The sequence below is a fragment of the Acinonyx jubatus genome, chromosome X (assembly GCF_027475565.1).
Source record: "Acinonyx jubatus isolate Ajub_Pintada_27869175 chromosome X, VMU_Ajub_asm_v1.0, whole genome shotgun sequence".
Classification (NCBI taxonomy): domain Eukaryota; kingdom Metazoa; phylum Chordata; class Mammalia; order Carnivora; family Felidae; genus Acinonyx; species Acinonyx jubatus.
Genome location: NC_069389.1, coordinates 94,319,449 through 94,341,199, shown reverse-complemented (window position 1 = coordinate 94,341,199; position 21,751 = coordinate 94,319,449). Strand labels below are relative to the sequence as shown.

At 43.1% G+C, this 21,751-nt stretch overlaps 1 protein-coding gene across 5 annotated transcripts in view; it reads right to left on the bottom strand.

Annotated features, from left to right (window-relative positions):
- Nucleotides 1-21,751, bottom strand: part of DOCK11 (dedicator of cytokinesis 11) — a 195,112-nt gene that overhangs the window by 12,369 nt on the left and 160,992 nt on the right. For 4 of the 5 annotated variants that reach the window (XM_027054306.2, XM_027054307.2, XM_027054304.2 and 1 more), the window contains 4 exons: nucleotides 17,779-17,885; nucleotides 10,884-11,006; nucleotides 6,041-6,154; nucleotides 5,413-5,559 (listed from right to left, as the gene is read on the bottom strand). In XM_027054306.2, the coding sequence (XP_026910107.1) occupies nucleotides 5,413-5,559; nucleotides 6,041-6,154; nucleotides 10,884-11,006; nucleotides 17,779-17,885 (491 nt within the window). The remainder of the gene's footprint in view (nucleotides 1-5,412; nucleotides 5,560-6,040; nucleotides 6,155-10,883; nucleotides 11,007-17,778; nucleotides 17,886-21,751) is intronic. The other variant, XM_053201592.1, reaches the window with a different exon arrangement.

Below are 21,751 nucleotides of genomic sequence, written 5' to 3'. Positions count from 1 at the left end.
AAGACAGATACCATAGAAAGTATCTTCTCTGACCATGAAGGGATGAAGTTAGAAGTCAATAACAGAAGTAAAATAGGAAAGTTCATAATTTTGTGGAAGTTAAACACTTAAAAATCAATGGTTCAAAGAAAAACAATCACAAGGGAAGTTGGGACATACTTAGAGAGTAATGAAAATGAAATCACAACATACCAAAGCTTACAGGACACAGAAAAAGCAGCGCTAAGGAGGAGACTTATAAACACAACATTACAAAACAGGAAAGGTCTTAAATCAACAACATGACTTTACAACTTGAACTAGAAAGAGAGGAACTAAACCCAAAGCTAGCAGAAGGATGGAAATAAAGGTTAAGCAGAGATCAATGAAATAGAAAATAGGAAAATAGAGAAAAGCAACGAAACCAAAGGTCAGTTCTTTGAAAAGATCAATGAAGTTGACAAATCTTTAACTAGATGGACTAAGAAAAAAAAAGGACACTCAAAATTGCTAAAATAGGAACTGAAAATAAGGACATCACTACCAAATCTACAGAAATAAAAAAGATTGTAAGAGTACTATGCACAACTGTATGCCATCAAATGAAATAACCTAGACGAAATGAACAAATTCCTAGAAACACACAGCCTACCAAGACTAAACCATGAAAACAAAATAGAAAACTCTGAATAGCGCTATAACTAGTGAGGAGATTGAATCCATAATCAAACATTGTCTGATGGAAAAAAAGCTCTGACCTGATGTCTTCACTGATGAAGTCTACCAAACACTTAAAGAAGAACTACTACCAATTCTCAGACTCTTGTAAGAAACTGAAGAGGAGGGAACACGCCCTGACTCATTCTGTGATGTCAGCATTACTCTGAAACCAAAGCCAGACGAAGCTGGTACAAAGAAAATCTACAGACTAGCATCCCTTACGAACGCTGCTGCAAAAATCCTCGACAGAATATTGGCAAACAGAATTCCACGGCATATTAAAAAGGATTATATGCCATGACCAAGTAGGATCTACTCCTGGAATGCAAGGATGGTTCAACATATGAAAGTCAATCAACGTAAACAGAACCACATAAACAGAATAAAGGGGGAAAAAACTACATGATCACCTTAATTGATGCAGCACATGCATTTGACAAAATTCAGCATCCTCTCATAATAAAAATACTCAACAAGCCAGGAATAGAAGGAATTTTCCACAGTCTGATCAAGGGCCACTATGAAAAACCCAGAGCGAATGTTATACTCCATGCTGAGAGGCTGAAAGCTTTTCCTCTAAGATCAGGGATAAAGCAAGGAGGCCTGCTTTTGCCACTTCTATCCAACACGGTGCTGGAAGCTCCAGTGAACTGCACACGTAAGGATGGTGAGAGCAGTAAATTAATTCTACGCTACGTGTACATGCAGCAAAAAGCGTATTATACTGATCACAGTTCCATATGGCCATCAACATGACTTTTAACGGATATATGAATGAACATGATTTATTGGATCGGTCCCTCATCAAGAGAGTCTTTGGTTGTTTCCCAATGTTTTGCTATTGCAAAGAATGCTCTGATGAACATCCCTGTATTTCAAACTATGTGCATTTTTTTTTCTGACTTAGTCCTCAGGGTCAATTCCTAGAAGTTGCTCAGTTAAAAGATTTACCTGGTTTTAAGGATTTTGATATATATCACACAATTACCCTACAGAAAAACCTACCGGTTTGTACATCCACAAGAAGTGACTGACGTTGGAAGAGGGGGTACCCTTGACTACATTAATCCTACCTTAGGTCCTCCCGTCCTTCGAAGGGGACCGCAGGAAAGAACGGTTCTCTTCCAGAGACATAAAAATTATGGTAGTTATGGGCCCTTTCATGAAGAGTCTATATTCCATGTTTATATTCTGCTGGAGGCAAAACTCAGAGCTGTCCGTGCTGGACTTTCCACCTGTGGGCTCCAGATACCCTCCCCTCTATCAGTCTCCCCATGAACCTGACACTATGCCCAAGCCCCTCTCTCAGTGTTCTCTCAACTCAACTGGCTTGTGACTTGAGTGTTGAGGACTCTGTCAGTGTCGTCGCAATTTACGATAGGCTTGGTTCTGTGTTTAGTGTAGAAAGCAAACATTGAAACAAACAAAAGAGACAACAAAAACCTCTCTGGAAACAGTCTCTGTATCCTTTTTTTTTTTCCCCCCCACATATCTGGGAGACGGCCAGGAGATACAAAGTTCCCTAGCTTCTTTTAGCTTCTCCAAATCCATTCTATCTGTTCTTACGTAAATATCTAAAAGCCTGTATCTGGAAATCTTAAATCTTTTTTCTCCCAGTACATAGCTAGATTTCTCGACAGAGAACACACTGGTGGTTGCCAGAGGGGAGAAGGGTGGGGGGCGAATGGGCAAAATGGGTAAGGGGAGTGGGAGATACAGGCTTCCAGCTATGGAGTGAATAATCAGGGGAATAAAAGGCACAGCACAGGGAGTACAGTCGATGGCATTGCAGTAGCTTGTACGGTGACCGACGGTAGCTCCCCTGGTGGTGAGCACAGCGTAACATACCGAGAAGTTGAGTCACTATGCTGCACGCTCGAAACTAACGTACCACCGTGTGTCAACCACACTCAGAAAAAGTAAGCTAGATTTCTCCTAAGAGGCACCTCAGGAGATAGGTGAGGTAATTATCTGGGCTAAGACAAAACACAGAAGGGAAATACACAAAAAAGAGGTCAAGCCTGATTTTAACCTTACAAAAGTAAAATATGTACATGGTAAAACATTCAGGGGGGCCTGGGTGGCTCAGTCGGTTAAGCGTCCGACTTCGGCTCAGGTCGTGATCTCACGGTTCGCGGGTCCGAGCCCCGCGTCGGGCTCTGTGCTGACAGCTTGGAGCCGAGAGCCTGCTTCGGGTTCTGTGTCTTCCTCTCTTTCTGCTCCTCCACAGCTCACACTCTGTCTCTTTCTCTCTCAAAAATGAATAAATGTTAAAAACAAACAAACAAAAAAAAAAAAACAACCACATTCAAACAGTACACAAGGGTATAGAGGAAAAGTAGAAAATTTCTTTCTATGTAAGATTCTGGTCCCTCTCCTCAGGGGTAAGCATGGTTAACAATTTTGTATGTATCATTCCAGAAATTTCCTAAGTATATACAAGTTATTGTGAATATCAATGTTTGCACAAATGTGATCATCCTATCCATGACATCCTGCACCTCACCTTTCCCCCCCTCAATAAAGTATCTTGATAGGTTCAAACCAACACTTAGAAATCTATCTCAATTAAAAAAATTTTTTTAATGTTTAATTTTGAGAGAGAGAGCGTGCGAGCGTGAGTAGGGGAGGGGCAGAGAGAGACAGAGACAACAGAATCCGAAGCAGGCTCCAGGCTCCGAGCGGTCAGCACAGAGCCCGACGCGGGGCTCGAACTCACGAACCGTGAGATCATGACCTGAGCCGCAGTCGGACGCTTAACTGACTGAGCCACCCGGGCGCCCCTATCTCAATTTTTTAATGCATAGGTTGCCACATCCATTATATGGATAATACAATTTCTTTAGCCATATGGACGTTTAGATGGCTTCCGGGTTTTTGCTACATAAACCCTGCAGCAATGACCACCTTTAATCACACATCTTTATGGTAGTGAACACCCACAAGATAAAATCTTAAAGGTGACATCATTGGGTCCAAGGAAACGCAGGTTTTGAAATATTAGAAAACCTCGCCAAACGGTTCTTCAAATGGTCTGTGCCCTCCAGCGGAGTTTGTTCTTTGGCAAGGTAAAAGAGTGTTTTTAATTTTCACTTTCGCACATGAAGAAAGAAACAAGGAACTTGTAAGCAGCTGCTTATTATGTCTGTTGTCTACGGAGAAGGACTAAAATATTGTGCCTACAAATAACGTCAGGGGCCCAGCTGCCCGATGGTGCTTTTCCGCTAGCCCTCACGAGCCAGGTTTTCATGGGCAGCTTAGAGTAGAAAAATGCACATGCTGTTCAGCAAGCCTGGCTTTCCATTAACTTTCCATTTATAGTATCAGTTATGTGGCAGTGAGCCTAAGACTATCTGGCTGCAAGGAGCTAAAATCTTCCGTTGTCTTAACTTAATAAACACCACAAAAATAGCGAAGCTGATAAGAGGTAGAGAGGTTTTGCCAAATATTAATGAATTACATGTCTAAGGCATACGGTCAAGATAAAAGCAAGAGAGACAGGTGAGTCTACAAAGGGAAGACATCGTTTTCTTTTCTTTTTTTCCTTTGAGAGAGAGACAGAGAGAAAGAGGGCGCAGTGGGCGAGCAGCAGAGAGAGAGAGAGAGAGAAAGAGAGAGAGAGAATCCCACAAGGGGCAGAGAGAGAGAGAGAGAGAGAGAGAGAGAGAAACGGGCCTCACCCGAAGTGGGACTCAAACTCACGAACCGTGAGATCGTGACCTGAATCAAAGTCAGATGCTTAACTGACTGAGCCACCCAGGTGCCCGACGTCATTTTCGGGGTAGGCCAGGATGTGTCTTTACCGTGGCCGTGAGCTTTCCACTCTGGCAATGCTACCTACTAGCTGCTAAGCCACTTGCATCAGAGTCGCTCGGTAAATACTGCCGTGGTCTGCAGATCCTGAACCGTGTAGGCCCCTTCCTACCTTAGAAACCAGCTCTCGTTCTGGGCACACCAGTGGCGACTGAGAACGGTCAGGCAGTCCCACTGTGCTTTTCCAAAAGTCTGCCTCGAGGAAACTATGCGTCTCTAGCAGGGAGCCTTTCTTGCTAGAATCTTTCTCATCCTGGCCTGGCAAGGCCTGCTGGGACGGATACCCTTTAGAGCAAGTCCCAAGGGATCTCTCCTAAATTTACTTCATTGCAAATGTAACTACCAAACTAAGGATATTTTATAATAAAATGCACTAAAAGCACTAGTATCATCTCCATTTTATTAAAGAGAAAAAAATGAGGCACAGAGAAATTAAGTGCCTTCCCTACGGTCAACCAGCGGGCAAATGGCAAGAGAATGGAGATTTGAATCCTTTTCTCTCAGACTCCAAAGCCCCTGTCCTTTCTCTCTCTCTTTTTTTTTTAATTAAAAAAAATGTTTATTTATTTTTGAGAGAGAGAGAGAGAGGGAGAATGTGAGTAGGGGAGGGGCAGAGAGAGAAGGAGAGAGAGAATCCGAAGCCGGCGCCAGGCTCTGAGCTGTCAGCACAGAGCCTGATGTGGGGCTCGAACTCACAAACCGTGAGATCATGACCTGAGCTGAAGTCGGACGCTTAACCTACTGGGCCACCCAGGCGCCCCTCCTGTCCTTTCTTTCAATATCTGGACAGGCTCTATTTCCAAACTTCTCCCCCACCAGCCAGAAAAGGAAAGAGTCAGGAGCAGTGTAGCATGCTTGGAACTAACAAACAATGATTTCAAAATGCAGGGTCTATGTTACCTTGTCTGAATCCTGAATTATTTTAACATTCTCTGTACCAAATTTTTCACCATAAAGTTTAACGAGTCTCAGGGAAATCTCCGAGAGGCCGGTGAGCTTGGGTTCTTTATAGATGTACTCCTTCCCATCCTCTTCTTCAAAAAAAGACTATGGCAAAGTGAAACACACAATCACTTACAAACAGCACGAGCCGGCACGGCATTTACAGAAAATGTACGAGGTAACTAGCAATAATACGCTTGAAATACATTTTAAGCGGTACCAAAAGCCACATGGCACGTACTGACCCTTTTAACGTCAAATAAACATGAATTTTCCAATTCACAGTCATATGGCCATGTACTTGGCCTGAAGATTTCCACGCTAGTGTTTTCTCATTCCCTGTCATACTTACCTATTTTTCGTTTGAAAGCTCTCAGTACTGGGTATGAAATATATACCTTAAGAGGTTTAACAGAAAATGAAACTGAGGGAGAAATTCAAATCTTCTACGTTGGACTCCGGCTGTTGTGTTAGCCGCTCTATCTGGACAGAAGGCAAGAACCAGTGCCTGCTGCTATAGTAATCTAATAATTCGAAGGTGAATGTTTAAAAAGAAAAACAACTTTATGAACGAAAGTATACTTACTTGGCCATAAAAGGCAACTCTGAAGAAAGTCCCTAAAAGTCTTTTTTTTGTGTGCATGACCTCTAGAATTTTTGTGTAAGCTCCATGAAGAGTTCTATAAACTTGAGTAAGTTTCTGAAAAAGGAGAATATACAAACCAGCTTTATCTTTTGGTTAATTACTAAATGGCTAAGATAAATACACAGCGGCGGGGGGGGGGGAGGGGGTTGGGGGAGAAGCAACACTATTTCCTTTTCAAAATGTGTTTTGGGGTCAGCCACACTCCCCTGCCCCTCTGTCACAATTAGACGAAATGCCTCAACAATGTCAAGGGTAAGGGCAGAAATTAAAATGGTCAATAACCATTGCTACTAGATGCGTATCTGTGGGTTTATTTCATTCATACCTCAATGGGAAGGCATACTTTAAACCCACTGTATTATTGACTACTATTTGCGTTATATCTGAATTAGTTTCACTGAAAGAGAAGCCAGATGCTTTTTTGCTTGAGCCTTTAAGGCAAAGGCGAGAATTAAAACTTCGTGCAAAAACTTCTGGAGATAAAAATAAATGCAGATGCAGTCAAGCTCAGAGAAACAGCAGACGCTGGGGGTGATTTCCCTCTCCCATTGTTGGATGAAGAAATAGGGTGGAGTGATGAGGAAAGGCTTGATTTAGGATGCTAGAGAGATCTGGATCCTTCCATTCTGAGGCATAGATAGTAGCCCCAGAAATACAGCAGACCACCAAGAGAAAAAAACAAAATATACAGATACAAAAATAACAGTATATGCCTCAGTGAGGACTGCTTTTATACAAGTTTACAGAAGTTTTCTTTTTTTTTTTTAATTTTTTAAAAATGTTTTTATTTTTGAGACAGAGAGAGACAGAGCATGGGCAGGGGAGGGGCAGAGAGAGGGGGAGACATAGAATCTGAAGCGGGCTCCAGGCTCTGAGCTGTCAGCACAGAGCCTGACATGGGGCTCGAACTCACGGAGTGTGAGATCATGACCTGAGCTGAAGTCGGACGCTTAACCGACTGAGCCACCCAGGCGTCCCTAATTTGGATTACTTTTATTTTTATTTAAAAAATTTTTTTTTATGTTTATTTATTTCTGAGACAGAGAGAGACAGAACATGAGTGGGAGAGGGGCAGAGAGAGAGGGAGACACAGAATCCAAAACAGGCTCCAGGCAATGAGCTGTCAGCACAGAGCCCGACGCGGGGCTCGAACTCATGGAGTGTGAGATCATGACCTGAGCCGAAGTTGGACACTCAACCGACTGAGCCACCCCATCTGTACCCAGAAAAAGGGAGCACATTGTGCCAAGAACATTATTAAGAATGTGAAAAGCCAGCCTACAGGATGGGAGAAAATATCTGCCAATCACAGATCTGATAAAGGTTTAGTATCAGAAAATAATAAAGAGCTCTCACAGTTCAACAACAAAAAGACAACCCAATTTAAAAAGGGGCAAAGCTTTTGAACAAGCATGTCTCCAAAGAAGATACACAAATGGCTAAGAAGCACATAAAAAGATGTTCAAGATCCTCGGTCATAAGGAAATACAAATCAAATACCATAATGTGAACACACTTCACGTCCACTAAGATGGCTTTCATGAAAAACCCAAAACAACAGGTGTTGGTCGGACTGTGGAACGTATACATTGTTGGTGGGAAGGGAAAAGGGAAAACGGTTCAGTGGTTTCTTAAAACGTTAAACATAGAATCATCTCATGACCCAGCAATTCTACTCCTAGGTATATGCCCAAGATAAATGAACACCGTTGCCGTGCAGAAACGTCGACACGAATGTTCACAACAGCACCGACTCTCCATAAGAGCCAAAAGGTGAAAACCACCCAACTGTCTGTCAATGGATACGTGGATAAACAAATCGTGGCATAGCCACGCAATGGAAAATCATTCAGCCATAAAAAGGAATGAAGTTGTGACAGACGCTACAATGTGGACGAACCTCTAAATATTATGCTACGTGAAAGAAACCAGACACAGAAGGTCACATCTCTATGAATCCTTTTTTTAATGACACATCCAGAATAGGGAAACCCATAGGGATGGAAAGCAGATTAGTGGTTGCCAGAGGAGGGCGGGTGGGAGGGAGAGGAACCACTTAGTGGGTAGGACGCGTTTTTCTGGGGTGATGAAAATGTTTTGAAAGTAGAGAGAGGTGGCGGGTTCAGAATATCACGAATGCACTGAATGATACTGAATCGTACACTTTAAAAATGGTTAACGGCGTATTACGTGAATTTCACCTTGATAAAAACGGGGAGCACAGAGAGGCTGTGCTCAATTTGAGGGAAATCTTCCTTACCTTTATGGCTGCTGTCTCGGACACTTTTTCAGCCCGTCCCATAAAGATGCAGTGAAAAATGATATATCAGTGTCCGAGAAACAAGGACTACATCTCATGTGGAACACCAGGGGATCTGTACAGACCTTTACAAGCCGACAAGGGAATAGGAGGAGTAATCCCTATAGAAAACAGCGTTTCCTTTCATGGGTAAAGATATATTTTTCTTTCTTCCCTATTAGTTGATTGAGTAGCAAAATACTCCCTGAGGTTCTTTTCCTTTTTAAGATTTTTTTTTGTACATTTATTCATTTTTGAGAGACAGAGAAAGAGCACAAGTTGGGGATGGACAGAGAGAGAATAAGACACAGAATCTGAAGCAGGTCCCAGGCTCTGAGCCTGAGCTGTCGGAGCCTGACACAGGGCTCGAACCCACAAACCGTGAGATCATGACCGGAGCTGAAGTCAGACGCTTAACCGACTGAGCCACTCAGGCGCCCCCTCCCTGGGGTTGTAATAGCCTTATCTTCAAGCTGGTAAGAAAGTGAGTATTCTGGAAATTTTACAAAGGTTCTTAGGATGTCATGTTTTGCTAAAAGGGGCAATCACCTTGTGGGCTATCCTTTGCCACCTCTATGACCTAGGTTTAGTTATTAATAGAATCACTTGAACTCCACTATGATTTTTCAGGCATGCCTCACATACCCCAAAACTACGGCAGAGAGAGAAAAGGCCTAGAACCTGGGAAGAAAAAGTGAGTTTGATCAGGGCCAGTCTGAAGAGAGATTAGAACAGTGCAGATGATATTAAATGTATGTGTTTTCCTTCTGGGAAAACGATGAAAGCGTACTTGCTATACTTAAGGATAAATTGCTTTGCTTTTTTTTTTTTTTAAATTTTTTTTGTTTTAACGTTTATTTATTTTTGAGACAGAGAGAGACAGAGCATGAACAGGGGAGGAGCAGAGAGAGAGGGAGACACAGAATCTGAAACAGGCTCCAGGCTCTGAGCGGTCAGCACAAAGCCCGACGTGGGGCTCGAACTCACGGACAGTGAGATCATGACCTGAGCCGAAGTCGGACGCTTAACCGACCGAGCCACCCGGGTGCCCCCAAATTGCTTTGCTTTTTAAAAAAAGGGGGTTAGGGGCGCCTGGGTGGCTTAGTTGGTTGAGCGTCAGACTCTTGATTTCAGTCCAGGTCACGATCTCACGGTTCATGGTACTGGGCCCTGCGATGGATTCTGGGCTGGGCGTGGAGCCTGCTTGGGACTCTCTCTCGTGCTATGTCACTCTGCTCCTCCCCTGCTCACGTGCTCTCTCTCTCTCTCTCTCTCAAAACAAATAAACATTTTTTAAGGAAGGCTTGGATCCTAAACCACCCCTTCCTAATACGATAGGCGTAGAAATTACGATTCGGACTCCAAGACTTGAATATAAAACCTGGGCCGGTGGCAACAGGTATTCCTTATAGTACATTCTTTATTAATCACCCTTTACCAACAGCTTTATCTGACAGACTAAATTGGAAAAAAACTCGTCACAGTAGGGCTACCAGCCCCTTTGGTCTCCCCATCGAACTGCAAAGAATCGTAAAAGCCTATGACTCTTCCTGGGACAACATGGAAATTCGATAGCTTTTTTTTTTTTTTCTTTTTAAGTTTATTTTCAGAGAGAGAGAGAGAGAGAGAGAGAGAGAGAGAGAGCAGGGGCAGGGGCACAGAGAGAGGGCCAGAGAATCCCAATCAGGCTCCGACGTGGGGCTCAAACTTATGAGATCATGACCTAAGCTGAAATCGAGAGTCGGATGCTTAACCGACTGCGCCACCCAGGCGCCCCTAACGTTTATTTATTTTTGAGACAGAGAGAGACAGAGCATGAACGGGGGAAGGGCAGAGAGAGAGGGAGACAGAATCCGAAGCAGGCTCCAGGCTCTGAGCCATCAGCCCAGAGCCCAACACGGGGCTCGAACTCACGGACCGCAAGATTGTGACCTGAGCCGAAGTTGGATGCTTAACCGACTGAGCCACCCAGGCGCCCCTGGAAAATTTATAGGAATATAAGGTAGGATTCCGATTTTAGGATGTCACAGGACTTTTAAGGATAGGAACTTTCAGACTGGACAAATGTGTCAACACAACATAGTTAAGTATCTATGTTCTACAATAAAATACAAATGCCATGATATAATTAACCTTTTATTCCTCAGAGGACACATAGTAGAGGGATAGGAACATAACGATGTTACCGTGTTTTCCGAGACCAAAATAAAATATAGTTTAGGCCAATGATGCAAATGTTTAGACTTTTTTTTTTAATGTTTATTTATTTCTGAGAGAGAGAGAGAGAGAGAGAGAGAGAGAGAGAGAGAGAGAGGGAGGGAGGGAGGGAGACAGGATCCAAAGCGGTCTCCAAGCTGTCAGCACAAAGCCTAATGTGGGGCTCGAACTCACAAACCTCGAGATCAAGACCTGAGTCGAAGTCAGAGGCTCAGCTGACTAAGCCACCCAGGCGCCCCCAATGATGCGAATGTTTCAATTACCTACCTCAAACTCACGACGTTTCTCATAAATTGGAATGATCAACTTGGAGATCTCAGAAATGACTTCATAACGTTCTGCTTTCCATAAGCCATCCACACATTGTTCTAGCAACTCCAGCAAAACTTCCTGCGTTAAGGGCAAAATGCAATCAGGAATTAGAGGTGGTTTTAGAGTTTTGGCAAAGAAATTTTGAACCGTTTCAAGTTCGTAGAGAACAAACAACGTGTACAGAAGGGAGTATTCTTGTGTGACTCTATTTTCTAAATCAAACACTTGTAATGTCTGAAACTGAAACCACTCTTAAAAATATGAAATCAATATTGATAACAGTGAAGCGTACCTATGGATATCGTTTACTCACATAGTGAGGATGTTAACTGTACTTAGAAACGTAACCCATTAGGAAGGAGTATCTGTTTTCTTTTTTTTTTTTAATTTTTAAAAAATGTTTTATTTATTTTTGAGACAGAGAGAGACAGAGCGTCAACAGGGGAGGGGCAGAGAGAAAGGGGGACATAGAATCTGAAACAGGCTCCAGGCTCTGAGCTGTCAGCACAGAGTCTGACTCAGGGCTCGAACTCACGAACCACAAGATCGTGACCTGAGCCGAAGTTGGATGCTTAACTGACTGAGCTACCCAGGCGCCCCCAAGAAGGAGTATCTGTAAAAGGGGATATATTATTTGTTCCAAACTGTATGTCTGATAAGGTAAATTCCCCTAAGCCTATAAATGTTCACAGCTTCCTTTTTATACTGAAGTTATATTTACACATAATGTAATAGAGTATTCAGAAGACTGGACAACTTTCAAGCTGCTGTGTTAGTGATATACATGTTTACTAAAATGATGCAGTCTTGGTAAACAATGCTTCCTTCCTGATTGCTGGCCCTAAAGTTTGTGAGAAGGACAGGATAATAGCTCAAGACAGAGATCTCTGACCTTGCCAGAATGATGACAGCTGCTGTAAGTTACTTTATGAACCCTCATCTCGACAATAAAAAGATGAGGCCCATTGCTGACACTATCTGTGAGTCTCAACGGCCTGTTTCTATCTATTTTTTTAATGTTTATTTATTTTTGAGAGAGACAGAGAGTGAATGGGGGAGGGACAGAGAGAGAGGGAGACAGAGGATCCGAAGCAGGCTCGCGTGGTCAGTGCAAAGCCTGATGTGGGGCTGGAACTCACGAACCTTGAGATCGTGACCCGAGCCAAAGTCAGTCGCTTGGCTGACTGAGCCACCCAGGCGCCCCAGCTTGTTTCCATCTTAAAGAGATGTTCTTGAGGTTTACAGCGCTGAATGCTAACACAGTTTTTCCTGTATGCCCTTTAGGCAATTCTGAACTCAACTTCTTCCTAATAACCTAGTTCTTTCGCTTGTGCTTTCTATCTAGCCGGGGGCGACACCCTACGAACCCTTAGCTAGAAAACCTAAGAGTACTTTTGACTGGGCCCTGTCATGGGGTGACTTGTGTCCCTCAAAAAGAGATGTTGAAGTCCTGACCCCCAGTACCTCAGAATGTGACTTTATTTGTGGAAACAGGGCCCCTGAAGGTAGAGTTAGTTCAGGTGAGGTCAGACTGGAGGAGGCTGGGCCCTTAACCCAATAGGAGTGATGTCTACACAAGCAGACAGAGACGCACGGGGAGAACGCCACCTGACTCCAGGGGCGGAGCTGGGGTAACGCAGCTATGACGTCAAGGGACCTAGAGACCAGCGGCTACCACCGAAGTTAGGAAGAGGCGAGGAAAGATTCTACCCAGAGTCTCAGAGGGAACATGGTCCTGCTGACACCTTGACTTCAGACTTCTGGATGCTGGAACTGTGAGATAATGAACGAGCGCATACTTTGTTACCTCAGTTCCGGAAAACGGACACGCTCTCTCTTCACTCACCCTCCAATCAGCTCACCGCTGACTTCTGCCAGTGTTGCTTCCTCAACAGTTCTCAAATCTGACCCTTCCTCTCTATTTCTACTCTCCCGGCTAAAGCTTAAGACCTCGTTATTTTTTTCTAATCGATCTTCCTGCCTCCGGCCTTGGCACTTTTCAGTATGCGCCACAGGCTTCTGGTGAAAATGCATACCAGACCACATCCCTCTCCCCTTCTTAGAACCTCATGATGGCTGTTATCCCTTCCTTCAAAGAGCAAAAGACAAGTTCTTTCACTTGGCACCCAAGGCTTGCAATAGTCTGGCTGGTATTTCTATAATCTTATCATTCACCAGGCCCAGCCTTGTACTCCTGAAGCACCACAGTGTTGTCTTAACTTTGTGCCTTTGCTCCTGTTGTGCCCTCTGCCCTTTCCTCCCCTTACTTGGTTAACTCCCTTAAGACCGCTCTTTAAGATCCCCTCTTCTGGGATCCTTCTCCTCATGAATACGGAGGAGCAAGACACTAGATGCCTTTTATCCTACTCTGGTCATTCATCGGGTGGGTATCTATCATCATACTTGCCCCTCATCTATGTACCTGACTTTCCAAATAGGCCGGGTCTCTTCAAGGGTAGTGATGAGATCTTATTTTTATTGGTTTCTTTAGTCACCAGTACAGTGGCGGTGCACAGATGGTCATTAACTGTTGCTGCTTCAATAAATGTATATTAACATTTAATAGCCAAATTAAAATTTCCAGTAACAGTGGGAAGGAAGAACTTTGGGGGTAATTAAAAATCTGTGACAAACTACTGGGTCCCAGGCATGTAGAGCTGGTTTACAATTAGGAACAAAATTCAGTGTAATATACAGAACAAAGCAGAATAAAAGAGAAACACGGTACCTCCAGTAATAGATGCAGAGGAAGCATTTGAAAAAACTCAACATCCCTTCGTGATATTAAGAAAGAACTCTCCAGAAACAAGGACTAGACAAGACCTTCCTCAATCTGATAAAGGGCATCTATGAGAAATCTATAGGCTGAATGCTGTTCTCATAAGTTTGAGAACGAGTCAAGAATGTCTTCTCTCGGGGCGCCCAGGGGGCTCAGTCGGTTAACCAAGTCCGACTCTTGGTTTCGGCTCAGGTCACGATCTCACGGTTTGGGAGTTCAAGCCCCGCACTGGGCTCTGGGCTGACAGTACGGAGCCTGCTTGGGATTCTCTGTCTCCCGCTCTCTCTGTCCCTTCCCCCTGCTCACACACTCTCTCTGTCTCAAAATAAATAAATAAACTTAAAAAAAAAAAAAAAAAAAGCCTGCTCTCACCGCTTGAATTCAGCATTATGCTGAAGGTCCTAGGCAGCACGAGGCAAGAAAAAGAGAGAAAAGTCCTACAGATTGGGAAATATAAAACTGTCTGTGCAAATGCTATGATTGTATATATAGAAAAGCCTAAGGAATAAACAAACTACTAAAACCAATAAGCATCCTTAGCAAGGTTGCAGATTACAAGATCAACATACACAAATCAACTGTAGTGGTATATATTGGCAACAACAAATTGAAAAATAAATCAAGCAATACTGTTTACAGTGGCAACAAAACATCAATTATCTAACAATAAATTCAGCAGAAGACTTCTGCCCTAAAAAATCACAAAATACTGTTGGGAGAAATTAAAGATAACCTAAATAAATATTCATTGAAAGACTCAATATTGCTAAGCTTGCCATTTTTCCATGTACTCGTATATAAATTTAACAAAATCCCCCCAAAAACTTCCAGCAGGCTCTTCTGAGGAAGTAGAAAAGAGGAGTCTAAAATTTACATGGAAATTCAAAGGGTGTAGAATAGCCAAGATGAGTTTGAAAAAAACAGTTAGAGGGCTAACATTACCTGATTTCAAGACTTATAAAGTGAAAGCAATCGAGATGGTGTAATATTCATATCAAGATGGACAAACAGGTCAGTGCTATAGAACAGAGTGCAGAAATAGGCTGCACACATACACAGAACTGAAATTTAACCAAGGTGCCAAAGGAATTCTATCAGGCAAAAGGGAAGTTTTATTTTCCCCCGTAGGGTATGAACCATCTAAATGTCTACCTTGAACCTTGACCTCTATCTAATTCCATGCTCAAAAATGTATTTTAGATTACAGACTTAAAATAAATTAAAAAAAATTTTTTTAACGTTTATTTATGAGAGACAGACAGACAGAGTATGAGCAGGGGAAGGCCAGAGAGAAAGGGGGACACAGAATCCGAAGCAGGCTCCAGGCTCCGAGCTGTCAGCACAGAGCCCGACGCGGGGCTCGAACTCACAAACCCTGAGGTCATGACCTGAGCCGAAGTTGAATGCTCAACCCACTGAGCCACCCAGGTGCCCCTACAGACCTAAATATAAAACTCATATCCAGGGTTTAGAGAAGAAAACGTAAGGGGCGCCTGGCTGGCTCTGTCAGAGGGGCGTGCGACTCTTGCTCTCGGGGTTGTGAGTTCAAGCCCCATGTTGGGTGTAGAGATTACTTACAAATAAAATCTCAAAAAAAAAAAAGAAAAAAGAAAGTGTAAGACAATATCTTTACAATCTGGAGGTAAGCAAAAAATTCTCAGACCAGACACAAAAAGAACAAACCATTAAAATGGGAAACTGGACTTCATCAAAACCAAACTTTTTGGCTCAATTAAATTAAAAGACTCAATTAAGCAATGAATAAGCAAATCAAAGATAAATTTGCAGCACATATATCTGACACAGAACTTATATCCGGAACATACAAAAAATGTCTACAAGTCAACAATTAAGAAACGAACAATGCCATTTCTAAAAATGAGCAAAAGACCTGAACACACATTTCACAAACGAAGATATATGAAAGGCAAAGAAGCACATGAAAGAGTGCTCAACATCATTAGTTATCAGGAAAATATAAATAAAAAAACACAATGAGATACCAATTCATGCCTAACAGAATGGCAAAAATAAAAATTAAAAAAAAAAATCAGCAATATCAGATGTTGGGGAGGGTCTCGACCAACTGAAACTTTCACCTGTTACTGGCGGGAGTATAAAATGGGCCATTCACTTTGAAAAACCCTTTGGCAATTTCGTAGAAAATTAAATATACAACTTCCCGGGGACCCAGCAATTTCACTCCTAGGTATTTACCCACGAAAAATGAAAGCATATGTCCACAAAAGGGCATAGATAAGGATGTTTAAAGCAACCTTATTCCTAACAGCCCTGAACTGGAAACAATCCAAAGTTCATCAACAGGACAATGGATTACAAAAACAAATCAGATATCAATACAATGGAGTATTATTTAGTAATGAAAAAGAACAAACTTTTGATATACTCAACAACGTGGATGTATCTCAAAAACATTAGGGTAAGCAAAAGAAGCCAGATACAAAACGGTATGTATCGAATGGAATGAATGAGTCCATTTTTATGCCACCAAAATACAGGCAAAATTCATCTATGGTGTGAGAAATTAGACGGTGGGGGAGGAGGGACTGACTGGAAATGGGCACAAGGGAACTTTCCAGGAGAATGGACGTGTTCTCTTTCTTGTTTCTGATGGGAAGTTACATGGGTGCATACAAGTGTCAAAGTTCATCAAACTGTTCATTTAGGAATGCGCATTTGACTGTATGCTAACTATATCTTTACAAACTATTGAAAATCAAAGGTCAGAAAAGTCATTTGAGAAACAAATTAAGTTTCACTATTCTTGGTTTCATTCATGCGTTTAAATACAGGCACTAAATAGACAAACGTTTGTACTTTTCAATACAACTCACAAATCAGTGTTGGTTATTTTTCCACTGGTGAGGGCATGAGGAGGAAGCCCTCTTACCTAAGCTGAAATATACAAAGGCTCTTTTGGAACAGGATTCTATCTGTATACATCAAATAAAATATATAAATTTTTACTGTAGAACACAAAAGAGTTCCAACAAATGTGTTTACATACAAAACAGATCGGAGTTCTTGACTGATAAGAAATGTTACCCGTCTCCTTGAGAGTATTAAAAAGAGTCAGGATCAAGGCTATTTCTTTCTTTCCTTTTTTTTTAATGTTTATTTATTTCTGAGAGACAGAGAGAGAGAGAGAGGCTGAGTAGGGGAGGAGCAGTGAGAGAAGGAGACACAGAATCTGAAGCAGGCTCCAGGCTCTGAACTGTCAACACAGAGCCGGAGACCGGGCTCGAACTCACAGACCGCGAGATCATGACCTGAGCCGAAGTCAAGACACTTAACAGACTGAGCCACCCAGGTGCCCCTCCCACCTCTGAACTTTGGTCCCTGCTACTATCCTCCTCTGTTAGACTGCCTCCAGAGTGTCCTCTTTCTCCACCCCTCTCTGATCATACCTCCTCTGTTTTACTTCAGCTCGAAGGCATCTCTCTCACCTTTGACTTTACATGGAGCACACTGAGGCCATTATTCAAATGGCATAGTCTTTTTTTTTTTTTTTTTTTTTTTTTTTTTACCCATTTCCATGTAGGTATATTAGCTGTTCAGGTTGATATTGGAGGTCAGGGATTAGCCGTATGTAATTATTTTACAGCTCCTATATCACCAAGCCCAGAGCCTGGTTCCTAAGTCAATACGTATCCACTGATTGACAGCTAAAGCTGTTTTGCTACCCATAAGAAGTTTACGGCAGAAATTTTCCAGTTTAGAAAATACTTTTCTGCGGATACTGCTCAGCTGTTGCATCGTTAACTCTATTTTTTATGGAGATTTTTCCAAAGTATGTGGACCCTGATCTGGTTACTGGGATGGTAATTTGAAGATGATAAATACTGCCTCTCTAAAACCAGACAACAGGAACCGCTCCAGAGGCCAGGCTCCACATTCCAAATAGGGACATCTCTGCCCTGGACAGTTGTAATGCTTACAGTTCATCAGCCCTTGGTTACCTTCCAAATTAAGTTAGCTGTAATAATTTTTTAATATAAATTTTAAGAAGTTAAATTTATATAACTGGCATTGCAGGCCCCGGAATCTTACCTCACTGTAATGGACATCCATCATTCCAGCATCTTCTTTCATTGCTCCTTCTTCATCTATATTGGGAGTTATTTTCTTGAAGGCTGAACATCCACTCGGGAATAATTCTGTATGCATAGAAAGAAGTGAAGTAAATTTATTCATTCATTCATTCATTTATTTGAGAGACAGAGCATGAGTGGGGGAGGGACAGAGAGAGAGGGAGACACAATTTGAAGCAGGCTCCAGGCTCCGTGCTGTCAGCAAAGAGCCCAGTGCGGGGCTGGAACCCACGAGCCGTGAGATCATGACCTGAGCCTAAGTCAGATGCTCAACCGACTGAGCCACCCAGGCGCCCCAGTAAATTTATTTTTTAAAAAGTGCTTTGTGGGGCGCCTGGGTGGCGCAGTCGGTTAAGCGTCCGACTTCAGCCAGGTCATGATCTCGCGGTCCGTGAGTTCGAGCCCCGCGTCAGGCTCTGGGCTGATGGCTCAGAGCCTGGAGCCTGTTTCCGATTCTGTGTCTCCCTCTCTCTCTGCCCCTCCCCCATTCATGCTCTGTCTCTCTCTGTCCCCAAAATAAATACACGTTGAAAAAAAAAATTAAAAAAAAAAAAGTGCTTTGTGAAGAACAGCCTTACGTGGACTGCTCACCCTGAAAAACAAACACAGATATTTTTGTGCCGGTCAAAGCCATTAGTGGCAATTTTCAGCTTGTAAAGAATTTTGCAAATTACTCCCCTCTATGACACATTCTACCAGTCTTTTTCCCGAAAAGCGAGCTCAAGTTACTAACAAGTCAGGTTCATTCTCTGACCATGCATCGTCCTCAGTGGCTAGTAGAGTAAATGTTTCCCAGTGTAACTGACCGCTTTGATCCTGTGTGTTTCTGGTCTGTCACCTAACCACAAAGGGCATGTACTTTTCAGGCAGCCAGGGAGTGTGCTTTGGTAACTGTTTCTAGTTCTGGCAGAAAGAAAGGTCAGGTATCAGGGCTGGGGTTTTGCCAGCTCCCCTGGTCTAAATGAAGGCTACACACATACATCGTCTTGTAAGATGCTTGATAGAGCGTGAGTTATCAAATAAGCACCACGCTTCTATGAGAGAGAGACAGACTTCTGGAGAGGGACGAGGGGGGTATTCGGAAGTGCTTTTTCAAGAACGGAGAGACACAGAGGGAGCAGTCAGTGGATTTCTGTGAAGAAAGGCGAGGCGGAAATGAAAATAAGGGACCCCTGGGTGGCTCAGTCAGTTAAGCGTCCGACCGTTGATCTTGGCTCAGGTCATGATCTCCCGGTTTTTGAGTTCAAGCCCTGCATTAGGCAGATTCTCTCCCTGTTCTCTCTCTCTGTCCCTACCCGGCTCGCACTCCCCCTCTCTCGAAATAAATAAATACACTTAAAAAATTAAAAAAAAAAGAAATGAAAATAAGATTTACTTTGACCCAATGGCCTTCAGGGCCATTTTTGTTGAAATAAATCAGGTAATAAAAGACACTGAAGACAGAGCGGAACACGCTTCATTTCTGAAGATAAGCAAGTCTAAAATGGTCTGTTACAGACTTCGAGGCAAGTTCTGTTCAAAGTGCTGGACCACAACAAGACAAGGAACTTGCACCCGAACGTAAATCAATTCATCATTTCCTTCTTAAACTGAGTCTACGGGAAAAAAAAAAAAAAAAAGTCTGCTAAATTAAATACACTCAGTGACATAGCTGATTTCCACTCAGGATAATACTCCTTAGCTTGTTGTGACCCAGGAACAAAGTTCTCAGATCGGCCACTCTTTGAATAGCGCGTTAGGAGAACTTTCTGAAATTTAGGAGACAATGTCCCACTTGATCAACTCTGCGAAGTCAAGAGCTAGGTGGTAGGGAAGGGGGCCCCCAACGGTCCTCAACAAAGAAAACTGCCAATCCCTGAAGGCCCCTGGCAGCTCGGTCCACGACTAGGGAAAAAAATGCCTGTCTGCTCTGAGACTTTTAAGTGATTCCCAAATCTAGGATTTTTCTAGAATGCTGTGATTTAGGGGAGGACAAAAAGGGGCACACTCCTGTGCCTGAGATCAGATGAGGCTCAAGCATCTTGGGAGAGACATTTTAAGTAAATTTTAAGTAGATTTCAAATATATATTTTATTTTATTTTTAATGTTTATTATTTGTGAGAGACAGACAGAAGGAGACACAGAATCCGGAGCAGGCTCCGGGCTCCGAGCTGTCAGCACAGCACCTGGTGCAGGGCTCGAACTCATGAACCACGAGATCATGACCTGAGCCGAAGTTGGACGCTTAACTGCCTGAGCCACTCAGGCACCCCTCAAGTATATATTTTAAGTATAAGGAGGGCAAATTATGTTTTTTCTCATAAACTGACAGGTCAATGCCCACTTTGGAGTTTGTTGTCTGCTTCATGGATTGTTAGCTTCAGAGTCCACTATACGTGGTAAGCGTGTTATCTGGAGTCCTATGCCTAATGACGTATCTCCACCTAGAGGAGAATATATCCCCCTTGTTTGCATAAGTTATTAGCACCCACCAAACTATCCAATGACATAAGGACCCTTTTCGTTGTGAGGGTCTTTAAAATGCTTGGGGAAATTTCTGATTGCCCTTAGCCCTAGAAAGACTTTTAAAGTTTTTTTTTAATGTTTATTTTTGAGAGAGAAGAGACGGAGTACGAGCGGGGAGGGCAGAGAGAAAGGGCGACACAGAATCCGAAGCAGGCTTCAGGCTCTGAGCTGTCAGCACAGAGCCCAACGTAGGGCTCAAACTTGTGAACGGCGAGATCGTGACCTGAGCCGAGGTTGGCCACCGAGGTGCCCTTCGAAAGATTTTTAGATGAAACAAGCTGCTGAATCTGGAAGTGGCCAGTGTATATATCCCAATAGAGGGAGGCACGCATTTTGGGGATCTCCCATGGCACTCTGTAGCATTATAGAAGGTGGTCTTCAAGGGTCTGCTGTCAATCTTTCTGGTATATGACCTGGATTCCTGACCTTGCCCTTCAAAGCTATAGCTTCTGTAGTCCTGACTGCTGTCCTAGGGAAAGCAAGATGCACACTGTCCAAGGACAGACCATTACCTTGAACACAAGTGTCCCAGGAAAAAATAAAAGCCGGGAGGCGTTTGGAGGGTGGGGAGGCAGTTCAACCCTTGGTAAAATAAGACTGCTAGTCAGAAGAAGGATAAGAGGTTAAAAGTCCTGAAGGGGGAGGGGAGGCAAAAGGCGGGGAGGGCTGTGATTGGCAAGGAGCCAGGAAATAAAAAGCCTGTGGAAGTTAAGCTATCAGATCCTGGGTAAAAAGACTTGGGAAAGGGAGCAACATTACCCTATAAGGAATGAAAGGAACAGACTCTATGGGAAAGGAAATTCCTTTTTCTGGGTTGTTGGCGGGGGGAGGGGGGCCTCTAGGACCGAAGCTTTGCTGAGCTTTGGATGCCCAGTGGTGGTGGAAGGACGCAGACACCTTGACTCTTGTCTTCCCCGGGTCAGAACAGTTGTGCCCTCTCTCAGGAAGAGGTACATCAAGTCTCGCCTCCAAAGAATGAGATCTAGAATACTTGGGGAGGGGGAAGGGAGGTGTTCTCAGATAGAACCGAAATAGGGACATTGAGACCTTTTTCCTTTTTAGATCCGTGGGGGTGAGAGTACCCAACACCCAGTAAGTATCACCACTTAGAGGGAACTTTGGTCAAAGGAAGAGAAAGGTATCCTTAAGGTCTCTCCCCCTTTCCCGTTCAGTCCAGTGCTTGAAACATGAAAAAAGAAGGCTCTAGAAATAAGCCATCACCGGTGTTTTGTAGTCAGCCCTAGGGGGCAGGGGCCCAAGCCTTTGCTTGCTTAGGCAACCACCCAATGGAACAAACTCTTAAAAAAAAACAAAAAAAAACCCTCTCATCAGAACATCTGTTTCCAATATGTCAGCTGGTAAGTAGTATTTCATTTCATCTTGATTAAAAGAAGCGCTTTATAATGACTTCAAGAGAAATGGCTTA